The 17,678-nt window shown below is 47.7% G+C and overlaps 2 protein-coding genes across 9 annotated transcripts in view; one reads left to right on the forward strand and one right to left on the reverse strand.

Annotated features, from left to right (window-relative positions):
• Positions 1-1,597: 1,597 nt before the first annotated feature.
• FABP3 (fatty acid binding protein 3) lies at positions 1,598-9,657 on the forward strand. Its single transcript, XM_054465535.2, has 4 exons — positions 1,598-2,374; positions 5,737-5,909; positions 7,837-7,938; positions 9,370-9,657. Exons 1-4 carry the CDS (start codon positions 2,302-2,304, stop codon positions 9,421-9,423), a joined length of 402 nt encoding a protein of 133 aa, XP_054321510.1. The 5' UTR covers positions 1,598-2,301; the 3' UTR covers positions 9,424-9,657.
• A 719-nt stretch (positions 9,658-10,376) lies between these two features.
• The window catches only part of ZCCHC17 (zinc finger CCHC-type containing 17), a 67,968-nt gene continuing 60,666 nt past the window's right edge, over positions 10,377-17,678 (reverse strand). For all 8 annotated transcript variants that reach the window (XM_054465484.2, XM_054465492.2, XM_054465474.2 and 5 more), the window contains one exon: positions 10,377-11,278. In XM_054465484.2, coding sequence (XP_054321459.1) covers positions 11,117-11,278 — 162 coding nt within the window. In that variant the 3' untranslated portion in view covers positions 10,377-11,116. The remainder of the gene's footprint in view (positions 11,279-17,678) is intronic.

The raw sequence follows: 17,678 nt of genomic DNA on the forward strand, positions 1-17,678 counted from the left end.
AAAAAGGAGACTCAGAATGGCTTAAGTGAATTGCCCAAGGCCACACAGCTAGTACCCAACAAAATTCAGATCAGAATGCAGATCTGCCAGCAGCCATTAGCCCAGCCCCAGCTCTCCATCACTGCATTATAAGGGCCACATAAGGAGTCAGTTCTAGTTCCTGGCCACACAGTCCTTGAGAGGAGGCCCTATGTGTGAGGGCTGCGACCTTGAGTCAGAAATCATCTTTTCCCCCTCCTCCTCTCCTGGCACCTGTTCCAACAGTGAGATCACCAAGGCTCCATGCCCAGCCCTGAGGCCTGTCCCTATAGCTTTGGCAGAAATGAGCCTCTGAGTCTTCTGGCAACTGGACTGTCCAAAGGAATCAAGATCTTAGGGTGGGGAGAGGGCTCTTCCTCCCTGGCCTTGTTCCCAGAACAGTCCAGGGAAGGGAGGCAGGGTTTGCACATAGAGAAACAGAGTCCCAGGAAGGAGGGCCTGCCATACTATACGCACGTGGCAGGCCTCAGGGCTCCTGTGTTGGCTCCTGCAGGCCCACCCTGGACAAGCTGCTGCTGGCTGAAATTCAGTTCGGCACTACTCCTTGGTGTGCAGGGCCTCCTGCCATCCCTCAGAAACTCATTTATACCTCACTTCCTCTGAGAAGTCTACATTGGGCCCTCAGGTCAGGACAGGACAGGACTCCCTTTAGAGTCACCACACTAGTTTTGTGTCTGGCTGCCCAGAGGTGAATGTGTGTCTTGTTCTCTGTTGTCTCTCTCCAAAGCAGGGCCTGGCACAAAGTAGGTGGTTTATTAACTGCTGAATTAATGAGTGAGCTCCTCAGAGCTTCAACTTGTTCATCTTTTTAAAAAGAGAAAATAATACAGTAACACCTACTTCATGGATTTTGCTTTAAAAGTTCAATGAGGCCAGGTGTGGTGGCGTGTGCCTATAGTCCCAGCTGCTGGGGAGGCTAAGGTAGGAGGATCCCTTGAGCCCAGGAGTTTGAGGCTGCAGTGAGCTATGATGGCGTCACAGTACTCCAGCCTGGGAGACACAGCGAGAGACCTTGTCTCTAAAAAATAATAATAAAATAAAAAGTTCAATGAAACAATACACCTAAAGCCCTCAGCATGCAATAAATAGCAATACAAGGCAGGTCTTATTTTTACTGAAAGTGCTTAGTAAACTATGCATTGACAAACCACCACACAACAGGCTCTCGAAAGGAGACAGCAAATTATCCAAAAGTGCAGGCGGCTTGCTAGTATACACAGGTCAAAGAAAGGGCGGCAGGTGGGGAAGGCAGCCGTGGGCCTTGAAGAGCTGACCGAACTGGCAGAATTTCTGAAGGAGGGGAGCTGGGAACTACCTGAGCTAAAGCTCGGAGCTGTGCGAACAAACCGGAAAAGCCCGGAGCACTTGCAGGGGCGGGTGGGGAGCTGGATGGTGGGGTGGGGTGGGGTGGGGTGGGGTGGAGTGGGGTGGGGTGGGGTGGAGTGGGGTGGGGTGGGGACGGAGGAGGGCCAGCAGGAGACATTCCGCAGGGAGGGGCAAGCACGTGTGAGGCGGGCGGGGCGCGAAAGGTCAGGCTTTTGCTCAAAACAGGCAGAGGACAAGGTCAGCTCAGCCGCAGACCGAGCCCCTGGTGACTCTCTCCGCCACCAGGCAGTGAGAGTGAAGGGAGAGCGCGAGCTCTGAAGCCCGCTAGATTAAGCTTGCAATCTGAGCTCCATTCACCCCCTCCTATTTCTTGAGACCTTCTCAGTTCCCCTCTGAGCCTCGGACTCCTCACTTGTAAAACGAGGACAGATGCCCGTGCCAGAAGTCAACCAGAGCTTTCCCCGGCGTGGGCACCAGCCCAAGGGCGTTTTGCTTTTCTAGTCTCATCTCTGCTCTGACCCTAAGCTCAAAGAGGGACTAGGGGACGGAAGATATCCACCATGGCATGCGCCCTAGCTCTCGGGCTGGTATTGGCTGCTTCCTTCTCAGATTCCAGAGTGCCTAGAGGCCAGGAAAGGGAGAAGGTCCTGCCAGCCTGGGGTAGGGACTCGAGGGCCAGGCACTGGCGCTGACGCAGGCTAGCAGGGCGCCACTGGCTGGTCCCCACCCACCTCAGTGGGTTGGGGGATGGGCGGACCAGCCCCTCCTGGGTGAGCCCTAGCCTGGGGCTTCCTATTTCGGGAGCCGGGGGCGTGGGCCACGTCTCCTCATGTGATGCGAGGGCTATTAAAAGCGGCAGCCCGGGCAGGGAGCCGCCGTTGGAGCCGTTGCACGCCTGCTCTCTCGTGGCTTCTCTCAGCCTAGCCCAGCATCACTATGGTGGACGCTTTCCTGGGCACCTGGAAGCTAGTGGACAGCAAGAATTTCGATGACTACATGAAGTCACTCGGTGAGCAAGCCGTGGGGCTCAGGATGCTGGCTTGGGGACTGGCTGGTGGCGTGCCTAGCCCCATGCAGCACTCCTGTCGCATCCCTCCTGGTTAAGACTGGGGAATAGGGGAGCGCGGAGATGGCAGCCTGGCCTAGAGCAGGTGGGGCCTGTTCGGAGGGGGCTTCGGTGGTCCAAATCTGGTTAGAGACCACGGTAGGGAGGTGGTGGAAGGAGGCAGCTGTGTGGGAGGCTCTTTCCAGGAAGAGGGATATATGATTTGGAGGCAGGAGGAGGGTTTGGATAAAGAACACTGATCACAGGAAGGGGAGTCTAGCCAGGGGAGAAAAAGAACAGGGGCATGGGCAGTTTAGAAATTGGAGGAGACTGAACCCAGAAAGGGAATGGGGCAGGCAGGGAGTGTACTATGATGTAAACAAGTAGGAAATACCTAGGAGGAAAAAGATTAGTGGGGAAAAAACTGTGGATCCGTGAATCAGATAGGAGAAGGACGTAAGACAGGAACCTGCAGTAAGCACAATCCCCATCTCTCCATGTTACATTAGGGAAGAGAATTCTTGCTGGAGAATGCCCTTTCTCACCAGCCAGTCTGACCTTGTCCTGCAGTCTATGTATCCAGGCCTTCATCACTGTCTGTGAGCCTCGTGGTAGGGTGGGGCAAGAGGCCCATGATCAGCTGGGCCTTTCCTGCAACCCAAGGCTCACCTATCTGTGCGAGGGGTAGGCAGAGAAAGCCATTGGACTTCTGATGTGCAGTAGAGGGTCCCAAGGCAAGGTCAAGACCTGGGAGGGAGGATCACTGGTTTAGGAGGATGTGGAGAACTGCTGTGGTGTTGGGATGGAGAAGAATAAGGATTCAAAGAATCTCACAGGTGAGGAACTTGGAGATTCCCATACCATCTAGTTCAACAGGGAAACTGAAACCAGGAGAGTAGAAATGTATTATAACAATTCCACGGCAGAGCCAATATGAAAACCTAAGGTTTCTAGATCTGTAACCCAGAGCTCTTCCCACTACGCTACAGGCCCTGCGAGTGGGAAGAAAAGTAGAAACTGCTTAGCTAATGATTGACCTCAGCCCTTCTACTGCTTTGGGCTTAGATGGAGAAGTCAAAGCTCTCAACGGCCTCTACCCTAACTTGGGCGCTATGCCCAGCAGTTCCAGGTAGGCAGTCATTCTTAGAGGAGCACCCCCCAACCCCCACGAACACAGCCCAGCAGCTATTGGGAAGCTGGAATGCCCAGATTTAGTTCCTCCTTCCAAAGCTGGGCCACAGCTGAGTCTTGAACTGAGCTGCAACAACTTTACCATTCTTGTTCCCTTATTCTGCCCCGAGTTGGGTCGGCGGGCTGGTCTCCCTGAAGTCCTGTTAATCTTTCAGCAGCTTATGTTAAGGCAGCCTGCATTCGCATCGTAGGAATGGAAAGCCTGGGAAAATACCCTCCTCAGCTCTCAGTAAATAGTGCTGGCTTCCTTTCTAAGTAGAACCCAGATTTCCCTCAGGCTCCTAAATTCTGTCAGCTCAATATTCTTAGTTTCTCTTGGTTCAGACCCTCACTCATCCCGCAGTGGTTTCCTTTTCAAACACTCCATACCTCTGGGTAGGTCCTAAGTGAACAGAGCTCCCAGTGCCGTGACAAGGTCCTGCTCTGTGCAGGGGAGTGTGATTGGCCTGACTCATCCTGATACCAAGGGGCAATGCCAAGTTCCTCACTGGCCAAGCAAGGGTGGGCTGACAGCATAACGGCAGAGGCAGCCCCTGCCCCTCCTGCTGTAGACCTAGGGCTCTCAAGGGGCAAAGAGGTCCCGTCTAGTACCAGTGACCACAGGCACAACTGCTGGCCTGGATTGAGTATGTGCTGGGCAGAATCGCCCAGTGAAAATAGTGAACAGTTTTGGAGCCGACGTTCAAATCTATGTCTGTAGTTTATTCTGTTTGAATTTAGACAAGACACTTCGCACTCTTCATTGTAAACTGGGGATAATCTGCGCTTCAAGGCTGTTACAAGCATTAATTAACATGCTTAAGTAGCAAGCACTATGTAGCCAGGTACATTTGGAGACTTTACACACACCACCTCACTACACTGGGCTGCCTCCTGCCTCACCTTTGCCTTGGAGGACAGCTCTACATTAAGCTGCTGGGGGGAGAGGGGGCAGTCATGATTAGTTCTTTGTTCTTTACTTGGTTGCAGGACACTTAGGACTTTGCCCAGTACCCAAGGAAGCCATGCTTGGGTCAGGAAGAGAGTCTCCGTAAAGCCTTAGACTGGGAGTCAGGAGACGGGTTTGAGTCTAACTCATTGTTGCTACTGCTTCAGGCTCCTCCTCAAATCTTTACAATAGGACAAATACTTCCTTTGTACCTAACTCCTAGATCATAGATAACAGGCTTTGAAAATGGTGGGTTGCCATGTATAAGGGACAAGAGCACTAACACTTCTTAGTTTCAGGGTAAAAACTTCCAAATTTGGAAACTCTTATGCCTAAGGCTTTGGAAGGGAAAGTCTACGTGTCTCTTCTTTCCTCAGCCTTATTCCTAAGGCTTTGAGAGCTTTTCAGGTGCCCTGGAAGACAGCCTTATGCTCCAGCCTTGGGAGGTAGCATAGCTGAGCACTTAAGTAAGCTCTGGAGTCAGACAATTCTGGGCTTCAGTCTCAGATTTGTGACCCTGGGCTTTACCTCTGTTTTTGCATCCGTAACGTGGAAACAGTCTTCAGAGGAACAGGAAGAACTAAATGAGATAACATGTACAGTTCTAACTACACAAAAAGCTCATAGTACTTAATAGTAGCTTTTTTTTTTTTTTTTTTTGAGATGGAATCTCACTCTGTCGGCCAGGCTGGAGTGCAGTGGCACAATCTCGACTCACTGCAACCTCCACCTCCTAGGTTCAAGCAATTCTCAGCCTCAGCCTCTTGAGTAGCTGGGATTACAGACACATACCACCACAACTGGCTAATTTTTTGTATTTTTAGTAGAGATGGGTTTCACCATATTGGCCAGGCTGGTCTTAAACTCCTGGCCTCATGTGATCCGCCTGCCTTGGCCTCCCAAAGTGTTGTGATTACAGGCATGAGCCACCACACTCGGCCCAATAGTAGCTTATTCTAATCCCAGCTCTGCCACTGACTTGCTATGGCACCGCTGTTCCTTAAGTATCTCATCTAATGGGATCAGTAATCTGTGTTCACCAAACAGAGCTAAGGGCAAGACTGAATTTTAAAATTCCCATGCAAAGGCTTTGAAAGATACAGTCCTCCACTTCCCCATAACTAGGCCTGTGAGTTATTCATTGAATTTCTTGTACACTGCTTCTCTACCCCAGCTTGTATACTTATAACCTTCCCCCTACCCTCAGGTGTGGGTTTTGCTACCAGGCAGGTGGCCAGCATGACCAAGCCTACCACAATCATCGAAAAGAATGGGGACATTCTCACCCTAAAAACACACAGCACCTTCAAGAACACAGAGATCAGCTTTAAGTTGGGGGTGGAGTTCGATGAGACAACAGCAGATGACAGGAAGGTCAAGGTAAGTCAGGGAAACAGGGGTGGGGAATGGAGAGTGCTGAGACTCTAAAAGAGAAGAGGCTGGTAGTCTTGGCTCCCTGGTATTGTACCCTGAGGGGCAGACTATCATGGGGAATTTAAATGAAACAAGGTTCATAAAGCCTGTGTAGTGCTGGAATGTCACTGATGCTAAATACATGTCAGTTCTGTCCTCTTGTTTTCTTCCCTCCCTTCTTGGGATTCATCTATTGTCTGCCTCGGAATGGGCAGCACAGAGCCAGGATGTTCTTCTGACCTCAGTATCTACTCCAGCTCCAGCTGGGTGACCCTGTGCAAGGTATGCAGTAGCTCTAGGTTTCTTTCCCCTTCCATAGATGGCGGAGTTATGTGGCCATGGCTGTGACCTGAAGTGCTTTAGGAATGATGCCCAGAAGTCAGGGCCCTCCACTGAGTGAGGTCATTGTGACCTCCAGCAGCAAAAAAATGGCAGCCAGGAACTAGAAGCACCTACTCAGATGCCGCTTCAACTTCTAACTCCCAGACATAGCCAATGACCCTGACAAACTATTTCCAATGTTGGAAATATTGGAAATATTGGAAATATTTCCAATGTTGGAATGACAGGCAGGAAGAGCTATGTTCCGTGATAGGGCATTCACCTTGTCATGAATGTGTTTGCAGTGTCTTCCCACCAAGCCTTAGCCCCTCCTCCCAGGGTTCTATCACCCTGCAGTGGCTGTCTTGGCAGCTTGCCTCAGCCTTCCAGGCCAGGCATGGGAGCGAGAGAACTTAGGGGCTTTGACCTCTATAGGGTGTCCCTATAGCAGTGTTCTATCATGACACTATCATTCAGCCCTATCAGCTGTTTCCTCTTCCTCATAGCTGTCCCCAGAAAGAACAGGATCACACAGGTGGCTGGCAGCAGAGCTGCGGATGGTGCCCAAAGATGGCAGTCTACCTTGGATAAAGGTGGCTGCCCCACCACATGCTCATACCTCCTTGGACTTGCCTACTTTCTCAAGGGGCAAGAACCCCAATTAAACACAATAGCCCTCTGGAATGCCTAGGGCAAAAATATCTACTCTGAGTAGGCAGAAAAACTAGGGGAATGAGAACAAGGAGTAAGGTAAGGATAAAAAAGAGCACACTGAGAGACAGGCCTCATACTCCTTATCACCTAAACAATACACAGAACCTTCTCAGATTCTCCTACTGAACCACCTTGCTCATCAAGATCCCTTGGCCTGGCCTTGTGGCCCCCAAACTCCTAGGAAAGAGAGACCTGGAAGAGCTGCCAAATGAGAACCAGCTGATGTATGTATGCTGGCAGCACCCAGAGCTGAGGAACACTTCAAGGGCATCCAGTCACAGGACTTTGTGGTTGCTGCCCTCTTGTCGGCTAAAGAGGTCACATGATGTGGACCAAGAAAAGGTGTAGGAATACAGGGCAGGAAGTCTAATTATCCAATACTTCCTATCACTAAGGGTCTTTTAGACATTATGTGGACTAACCACAAGGCTGGATAAAGATTCTCAGGACTACTCCTCCTCCTCAGTCAGTCCTTCCCAGGGATAGACTAGTAAATCCCACCTGTATCTGAGGGGACCAGGCTATGGGAATCACCTAGAGTACAGGTAAGTGTCTGTCTTGAAGGCTTGTGGTACTTCTCAGAGCCAGGCTCTCTGGCTCCACCATACTGCATGCCTCTCCCTCCTTGCCTAATATCTGAAGGCCTCTTCCTCAGCAAGGCAGTAGTGGAGCAGAGGCTGGAGGTGAACTAGATGTCCTGCAGGGATAGCTGGGAGGCGGATTGCCTGAGCTCTTGTCCTCATACCATCACTAGTTTGGGTCAAAGGCTGTGTCCTCTGTGGCCCCAGTGTCCAGACCCCACCCTGCCCCTCAATTGCTGACTAAGATCACAGCTCAGGCCTCTACCCTCTTTCCACAGTCCATTGTGACACTGGATGGAGGGAAACTTGTTCACCTGCAGAAATGGGACGGGCAAGAGACGACACTTGTGCGGGAGCTAATTGATGGAAAACTCATCCTGGTAAGATGGGCAACTTTGGAGCTATATCTGATTGATTATTACTACTGCTCTTTCAGCCAAGCCTGTTCTAAAAAGCCAAGTCCTCCCCTGAGAGCCGTAGAAGCTGGGACAAGAGAGTGGTTGTGGGTCAGGGTGGTATCAGGTGGGAATTTTCTGTGTAGTGGCTTTGGACTCACAAAGGCCGGAACTCAAATCTTACCTTATAGGCTACATGACTGTGGGCAAATCACCTTCTCCAAGTGCAACTGTAAAACAGGTATTAATAATACCAACCTTGTAGGGCTGCTGGGAAGCCTGTAAGAGACAGTGTATGCACAGCACAAAGCATCACTGATTGAGGAACACAGCAGGTGCTCCATGTCCTTTGTTTGCTCTTCCTGTGTTTCTACCTTGCCTCGCCTCAGGAAGAAGTAGAAAACAGGGCCAAATCTGATCCCAGGCCCTCTAGGAGGGGCTCCCATTGCCTATCTCAGCATTCCCTTTCCTCTCCTCCCTAGGACTGCATTGTCACTTGCAGGGACAGGCTCGTGACTGGTGGGGACACTGAATGACAGTACAGTCCTTTCTTCCCCATTCTAGTCCTGCCCCATTTTCACGCTTTCTATGTCTGGCCTACTGCAACTACTTGACTACTGCTTGGGTAGGAAGTACCACAGCCACGCTGGCAGATCTGTTCAAGCTTGGGGACTTCACTTGGAAAATCTAGCCTTGACTGAATTCCCCCCAGACCCAGGGAGAGCAGCCAACTGTGGATTCTGCCTAACCACAGAGCCTCAGGTTTTCACCTAGGCATCTTCACTGCACACCTTCTTGGGTCAGCATAACCTGTTAACTGCATTCTTGCACTCATGTGGGACAGGGGTCCCCTTGAAGTTTGGGATGAGGTGCCTAGCTTTGGTGGGGATGTGATATGCAGGACGAAATTCTCAGTGGCAACTGAACTATGGTGAGGCCATGGGTCTGGCTCTATGATGCCAGACTGGATAGTGGGAGGTACAGGGCTCTGGCCCTGGCACTACCTTAAGTTAGGGAAGGATGGAGTTAGTAGCCAAACACAGTCCTTTCCTGAGTCTCTGGATATTTTTCCTATTTGTCAACTATATGCCAGGCACCATCTTAGACACTAAGGATGAAGGAAGCCAGATGGTATAAGGGAAGGAGAAACACTCAGGATCTTGACCAAATTACTTCCTCTCTAAAGGCTCGTTTTTTCCAAATCTCTAAAATAAGAATTACAATGCCTGTCTTAAGGATTTGCTGTACATATCAGAAAAAAAATTTATATATGTATATACACGCACACACACACACATACATATAGCCGGCACATAGTAGGTACTCAAGTGACAATTATCAGGAGGAAGGGAGGGTAGAATGCTCGCAATGGCCTTCCTGGTTCCACCCCCCATCTCACTCTGTCTTTCCTTCCAGACACTCACCCACGGCACTGCAGTTTGCACTCGCACTTATGAGAAAGAGGCATGACCTGACTGCACTGTTGCTGACTACTACTCTGCCAATCGGCTACCCCTCGACTCAGCACCACATTGCCTCATTTTTTCCTCTGCATTTTGTACAAATCCACGAATTCTTCTGGGGTCAGGTGCCACTGACTGGGATCCAGTTCCAGTTCCCATGGTGTATGTGTTTTTTTGTTTGTTTGTTTTTTTAACTGCACTCATAGGGTGCTCTGAGGTCAATAAAGCAGAGCCAAGGCCACCCAGTTGCCTTTTTGCCTTTGGTAACATAACTCTGGGAGTCTTGGTTTATCCTGTGTGTCAGAGAGTGGGCAGAAATAACTGCCTGAAGGTTACTCAGGAAGAAGCACTGGATGGGAGACTGAAATGGACAGTCTCAGAGCCTGTTAATCAGCTGATCACCTTACACATTCAATAATAAAACAGCTGTACCTACACTTTGCCTTTACACTGCCCCCCCTCCATGGTCAAATGACCTAGTTCAGTCAGTGATGGGGCTTCCCCAGGTTTGGCTATTGAACTGTCACTTCAGGCCCATCCTACACTGAAAGCTCTTGGGTCTGGCTGTTCTCTGTGAAACCCTGTAGTCTCTGCCTTTCCAGAATTCAGGTTCAGGGCACAGAACCCAGGTTTGTACCATAGTGGTGGGAGAAAATGACCACTGGCCAAGAGGACTGCTGATGTGTGCACCAGGCTAGTACTCATGACTACAAATTCTTACTGCTTCTCTAATCAACTCTGAGGGAAGAGGGCATCTGAACATTACAAAAGGGAGGGCTTATAAGTGATCTCCCAAGAAGGCTGTGATCTGCTAGTGCCTTTGGCTCTGTACCTCTGCTGGGCATCTCTCCAAGGTCTAAGGTAACATATTAAATGTTTTTGTCAGCTAATGCAGGCTCAGTGACTTTAAGTCTGTAAGTTACCCAGGAAGAAGGATTATAGGAAAAATAACTCAGTAAGTTTAAAACCAAACACATTTCCATTTAGTGACAGGAATTTAAGCAAGGACCTGAAGTAGAATCAACTGATTCACACAGTAGTAAATACAAAGTAGAACAATGATCTTGGCTTCGCTCTCTGGTTCAGTGGTCTGCTGGAATGCAATACACAAGTCACACTGCAGACTGTTTTCTAGCTGTAGCCGCTGGATGCCACTTCTAGCACAGTACAACTATGTTAGGAGGAATGGGAAAAGTGAGCACCACTTCTCACCATGTTCCCCCCTCCTGCTGCCAGTCTGTCTCTGCTCCCATGTTGGATGCAGCAGAGATCACCCACCAATCGGCCCAGGACAGACCAATAGGAAGGGTCCAATCACTAACTACAGCCGAACTCACCTCCACAACAGTCTCTGTGGCTCTAGCCTGGACTCCTTTACAGGAATCCAGCTCTGGCAGTGGCAGCTGGAGAGGGTAATAGGACCTCCTGCTGAATGAAGGAAGTTGGGTGAATGAATGGGTGAGCTGCAGGGTTCACTTGCAAAGGGACCAGGAGTGATAAGGAAACAACAACTCATTCAGGCAGCTGCTTTTGACCTCTAACTCCCAAACCTGCCTGTTGCATGAGGGGAAGCCATCTCCCATGGGAGCGAAGTTAATGGGGTGGGAGGCTATATTCTCACTATTGAGTCTTTCCAGGAGTCTCAAGGCACAAGGCTCCTGGTTTCTTACTCTCAACCACCCCCTACACTCTTTCTACTCTCACTCCTTGTGCTTCTTCTTGTGCTTCTTCTTCTTTTTCTTCTTCTTTGCTGCCTTGCTGTCTTTTGATGTGTGCCTTGCCCTCTTGCCTGTATCACTCTCAGAATCTGAGCTGTCAGAGTCAGATGACTTCCTATCTCTATGTTTCTTTTTCTTCTTCTCCTGAAAAGAAAATTTTAAAAATCAATATTGTACGTGTATATTTGCTTTTAACAATCATAGCACATAATCAGCCAGGTGCAGTGGCTCACACCTGTCATCCTAGTACTTTGGGAAGCTGAGGTGGGAGGAATGCTTGAGGCCAGGAGTTCAAGATCAACCTGGCTAACATAGCGAGATCTCATCTCTAAAAAGAGAAAAAAAGAAAAATTATAGCACACAATCAATAGGGGACCACTTAATTTTCTTTTAGACAGTCTCACTCTGTTGCCCAGGCTAGAGTGCAGTGCAGTGGCACAATCACAGCTCACTGCAACCTCACCCTCTTGGGCTTAAGCAATCCTCCCACCTCAGCCTCCCAAGTAGCTGGGACCACAGGTATGCACCACCACACCCTGCTAATTTTTATGGAGATGGGTTTCTCCATGTTGCCCAGGCTGGCCTCAAACTCCTAAGCTCAAGCAGTCTGCCCACCTTGGCCTCCCGAAGTGCTATGATTACAGGTGTGAGACACCATGTCCAGCCAACACTTGATAAAGTATAAGACATTGTGGCCAGGCACGGTGGCTCACGCCTGTAATCCCAGCACTTTGGGAGGCCGAGGCGGGCGGATCACGAGGTCAGGAGATCAAGACCATCCTGGCTAACATGGTGAAACCCCGTCTCTACTAAAAATACAAAATATTAGCCAGGCGTGGTGGCAGGCGCCTGTAGTCCCAGCTACTTGGGAGGCTGAGACAGGAGAATGGTGTGAACCTGGGAGGCGGAGCTTGCAGTGAGCTGAGATTGTGCCACTGCACTCCAGCCTTGGCGACAGAGCGAGGCTCCGTCTCAAAAAAAAAAAAAAAGTATAAGACATTGAAAACAATAAAGTAAATCTTTAAGTACCAACCAGAAAAAAATAGCTAAAACATGTTAAGTAAAAGAACCAAGACATAATATGTATTGTAGGTTCCAGTGCGTATAACATATACATGTGTATTTATATATACATGCACATGATATAAAGTGTGTATGTTACACATACTTGTGTATATTTAGTATACACAGAGAACACTGAAAAGGATACATCAAACTGGTAATAAGTGTTACACATTGCGAATGAACTGAATGGGGGAAAGGATATGGGTCTCTCACTTTTTCCTTCAAATACTTCTGTCCAATTTGATTTTTTTTAAAAACAAGTATCTTATTACTTTCATTTTTTAAAGTGCAGGATATTAAAGCTGAAAGGGGTCCCTAAAGACTAGCCAGTCTATCTAGAAACAGTGACTCACATATCCAAGGTCAAAGAATAGGAGTAAAAGATTTAGAACTCCTGACTGCTATTCTGGTTTCTATTAGATCCTGGTGCCAGGGGAAATAACTGCCATCAAATAATAAGCCTGTACTTGCTACCCTTGAATATTCGTCATCTCTAACTTTACAGCCACCTCACAAGATTATACTCATAAAGAAAAGAGCTGAGAAAGAACTTTCCCAAAACTATACCCACCACACCATGCTACCAAAGTAACAGTACAAACCTATACAAAAGACGAGAGGCAGATTCCCAGGTGTCTAATGGTGCGGTACGAGCAGATTTTAAGCACGGCATAAATCTCTTCTTTGAATTTCAAATACCTATATTGCCTCTGTAGGGTTTCTAAGAAGAGGGAGAAAGTATGGGAGGAGAAAGAGAGCAGAAAAGGATGCCAGCTTCCAACCAGCACCCTCAGAGCTATAAATCCAGCTGAATGATACACCAGGTCTTAGGAGCTGGCTGTGAAAAATGGTGGAAAAAACACTGAAGCAGGTGTTAGACCTGGACCTGAGTTCTGGCTCTGCCATTTACTATTCTGCATCCGTGGGCAAGTCATCTGAACTCACTGAGGCCTGTTCCCTTCAAATGTAAACTGGAGATAAGAATAACATCTACTGGCTGGGCATGGTGGCTCATGCCTATAATCCCAGCACTTTGGGAGGCCAAGGCAGGTGGATCATGAGGTCAGGAGATCGAGACCGTCCTGGCCAAAATGGCGAAACCCTGTCTCTACTAAAAATACAAAAATTAGCCAGGTGTGGTCGCGCAGGCCTGTAGTCCCAGCTACTCAGGAAGCTGAGGTGGGAGGATCGCTTGAGCCGGAGAGCTGGAAGTTGCAGTGAGCCATAATCCTGCCACTGCACTCCAGTCTGGGCAACTGAGCAAGACCCTGTCTCAAAATAAATAAATAAATAAATAAATAAATAAATAAATAAATAAATAATCTCCCCCTCCCCCCCCAAAAAAAACACCTATGGTGATAAGTTAATGAGATAGTATCTAAGGCTTGGACAAGTTGAAAGCCACTTGTCCCAGATTGCATAGGCACAGTTGGGATCTTCATGTAGATCATATGAATGGAAATCTCATGAGTTTTCCTATGTAGCACATGGCCCCTCTTTCTGTATAGTAACAGGAGGCCTCATGGTATGGTCATTAGAACAACAAATTTTGGAATAAGATAGAATTAAGTTCAAATTCTAGCTCTGCAACTTAACTCACTATGTGACTTAGAACAAGGGATTTAACTTTTTTGAACCTCAGTTTTCTTTCCAGTAAACCGGAAATAATAAGTACCTATTTCAAAGGATGCTATGAGGTTTAAACAAGATAAGCACTAACTATAGTGCCTGACACATTATAGGCACTTAGTGGGAACTATATGTATTTTTCTCTCATTAACTCCCAGGATGTTCTGACAGCCTGGCCAAGCACCTACAGGAAACAAGTCAAAGTTTTAAGAGGAGATGAAATAACAATTCTTCCTTGGCATCTCCAATGGAGTAGAGAGAAGGGAACAAAGCTTCTCAGACCCACATTACCAAGCTATAACAACCATGGCTGGGAGGAGCTGAGAGTTGGCAAATCAATAGTTTAGCTATGTTGCTGAACCTTCCTGGATGGCAAGACCATGGAAGTCCATCACAGGATATTATGGGGTCAGGAGCCTCACTGGGTTCTGCCCTTTACATAGGTGAATATCCTGGGAAAGTAAAAATGAAAATACAGAGTCTGGCACCAGTTCCCTGCAAGCCTGGTCCAGCCTGGATAAAGAAGTGAGGATAGTAATAATACTGCCTTACACCTAAACAGTGCTTTAGTTTATCAAGCTTTTTGCATCCTTATCTTACAATAATAGTCTGTAGAGTCAAAATTCATGAGTTATTATTCCCATTTTACAGATGGAAAAACTGCAACTCAGAAATCTAAAGTGAGTCGACCAAGGCTAAATCAGCAAAACCACTATACTTTCTAACACAGAGTTTGGCACTGTTTCCACTTTGTTCTCTCTCAAAGATGAAGGCTCAGGAGGAGGAAAGATAAAAACAAATCACTAGAGAGTCCTGGCATGCTGGAACATGGACTCTAGCTAGCAAGAAGGGCTCAAGGACGTGGCCTTCTCCTAGACCTCAACTTTGATACAAAAGCTGTTTTGCAGCCTGAACAAAGACAATCCAATCCTCCAGTAAATGGCGTCATTTTCCCTATGTGTCTAGCCTTGAGCTACAGAACAAAAGAACAATCACATCCGAAGTTGTAGTTCGCCCGGTTGCAGTGGCTCACGCCTGTAATCGCAGCACTTTGGGAGGCCAAGGTGGGTGGATCACCTGAGGTCGGGAGGTCGAGACAAGCCTGACCAACATGGAGAAACCCCGTCTCTACTAAAAATACAAAATTAGCTGGGCGTGGTGGCACATGCCTGTAATCCCAGCTACTCAGGAGGCTGAGGCAGGAGAATCGCTTGAGCCTGGGAGGTGGAGGTTGTGGTGAGCCAAGATCGCGCTACTGCACCCCAGCCTGGGCAACAAGAGCGAAACTCTGTCTCAAAAAAAAAAAAAAAAAAACACACAAAACAAAACACGCACACACAAAAACAAAATTAGCCAGGCGCGGTGGCACGTGCCCGTAATCCCAGCTACTCAGGAGGCTGAGGCAGGAGAATTGCTTGAACCCGGAGGCAGAGGTTGGGGTTAGCCAAGATTGTACCATTGCACTCCAGCCTGGGCAACAAGATGGAAACTCTGTCTCAAAAAAAAAAAAAAAAAAAAAAGGTTGTAGTTCAAAAGCAAAGTTGGGAGTTGGGGTGGGGGAAGACTGAGAGCCAGAAGATGAACCAAGCTTCTGCTCTCTCAACTTCATTCAAGTGAGAAAGGAAACAGAAGATAATGGGTTAAAAAAAAAAATGACATGGATTCAAGTATCAGATGGAAATAGAAAATTAAAAAAGTTTTTAAATGGCATAGGAGTGTGCGCCCATGGCGCAGGTCAAGGGGGCACTGGAAAGAAGCCACTGCTCAAACATCTCAAAGACTGCTCCCTAGGAAAAGCACATATCCCTTGCTAGAGCAGCTAGTCTACCCATTTTCACTATAGTTCTGAAACAGGATAACAGCAGCCCAGTGTGAGAGAAAAACAAAAATAAAAGTAAAAACTAAAAAAAGAGAATATAGCAGTGAACATTTATTGAGTACTTAATTTTCTATTTTATTTATTTACTTATTTTTAGGACGGAGTCTTGCTTTGTCACTCAGGCTGGAGTGCAGTGGTGTGATCTCGGCTCACTGGCGCATCTGGCTCCTGGGTTCAGGCAATTCTCCTTGAATCGCTTGTAGTCCCAAGTAGCTGGGACTACAGGTGCATGCCACCACACCCGGCTAAGTTTTGTATTTTTTTTTTTTACTAGAGTTGCGATTTCACCATGTTAGCCAGGCTGGTCTCAAACTCCTGACCTCAAGTGATCCACCTGCCTCATCCTCCCAAAGTGCTGGGATTACAGGCATGAGCCACCACACCCAGCCAGTACTTAATTTTCTAAAGACAGGTAGATCTCTTGGGCCAGGAGTTCGACACCAGCCTGGAAAACATAGTGAGACCCTGTCTCTACAAAAACAAACAAACAAAATTACCAGTAACCTCCACGTGGCCAAATCTAGTGGTCAATTATTGGGTCTTATTTACTTGGTTAGTCAAGATGGATACAGACCATCTTACCTAGAACACATTCCTCATGTTATTTCTACCACATTCTCTTACTTTTCTACAAACTTCCTTGGCTGTTCCTTTCCTTTCTTCTTTGTTAGTTCATCCTCATCTCCATAACCTCTAAGTGTTGAGCACTCTGGGGCTCAGTCTCTTCCCTATATTTACTCTGCAGGTGATCTCATGAACATAAATACCATCTATATATAGATGACTCCCAAATTTATATATCTTACCTGGGCCTCTCCCTTGAACTCCAAACTATATATCCACTGTCTACTCTATGGCCTACTTGAATATCTGATAGGCAACTCAATTTCTATGCCCCGCCCCCTCCCAAACCTAGACTCTCCCAGCTATCTTTCCATCTGTGTAGACAGCAACTCAAACTAAAGTCCTGACTGCTCCCTACTCCCACACTTACTTCTCCTGCATTCCTTCTCTTAACTCAAATCTTCCAGTTACACAGTCCAAAAATTTTGATGCCATCCTCACCTGCTCTTATATCTTCGAAATATATACACACTTCAACTCCTTTCTCATCATTTTTGCCACTGTCATTCTAGTCCAAGCCACCATCATCTGGATTATCTATCAACTCACTGCTTCTACTCTTGCTTTCTGACCATCTAAGTTTCCACATAGCAGCCAGAATAATTCTCTTAAAAGGAAGTCAGATCATGTCATTCCTCTGCTCAAAACTTCTAATAACATGCATCTCACTCAAGTGAAAGATGAAATCCTCCCAATAACCTATAAGGCCCCAGTGATCTGGGTTCCTTCTGATCTAACCTCTCCTATCACTCTCTTTTCATTCATTTCACTGTAGCCACACTGGCGTCCTTAATGTTCCTTAATCATGCCACACTCTTTCCCAACATCAGCTGTTACATTTGCTGAAATGCTCTCTCTCCACTTGCCTGAATAGCTTATGTCCTCACTTCCTTCTGATATCCACTCAAACAACACTTCATGAGAAAGGCCTGGCCTAGGCTGGGCGCGGTGGCTCACACCTGTAATCCCAGCATTTTGGGAGGCCAAGGTGGGCGGATCACCTGAGGTCGGGAGTTCAAGACCAGCCTGAACAACATGGAGAAACCCTGTCTCTACTAAAAACAGAAAATCAGCTGGGCGTGGTGGTGCATGCCTGTAATCCCAGCTACTCGGGAGGCTGAGGCAGAAGAATCGCTTGAACCCGGGAGGCAGAGGTTGCAGTGAGCCAAGATCGCACCATTGCACTCCAGCCTGGGCAACAAGAGTGAAACTCCGTCTCAAGAAAAAAAAAAAAAAGAAAGGCCTGGCCTTACTATCCTATCTAAAATGAAAGTCACCTGCTCCCCACATCCTCATTCTAGGACTCCCTATCTCCCATAATCAAATTAATTTTTCTCTATAGCACTT

The sequence above is a fragment of the Pongo pygmaeus genome, chromosome 1, assembly GCF_028885625.2.
Source record: "Pongo pygmaeus isolate AG05252 chromosome 1, NHGRI_mPonPyg2-v2.0_pri, whole genome shotgun sequence".
Lineage (NCBI taxonomy): Eukaryota > Metazoa > Chordata > Mammalia > Primates > Hominidae > Pongo > Pongo pygmaeus.

Excerpts from the sequence above, each read along its gene's own strand:
- FABP3 (XM_054465535.2), top strand. The coding sequence starts at position 2,302 with ATGGTGGACGCTTTCCTGGGCACCTGGAAGCTAGTGGACAGCAAGAAT. Across the intron at positions 5,910-7,836 it reads CAGATGACAGGAAGGTCAAG|TCCATTGTGACACTGGATGG; the intron begins GTAAGTCAGGGA and ends CTCTTTCCACAG. Across the intron at positions 7,939-9,369 it reads TTGATGGAAAACTCATCCTG|ACACTCACCCACGGCACTGC; the intron begins GTAAGATGGGCA and ends CTTTCCTTCCAG.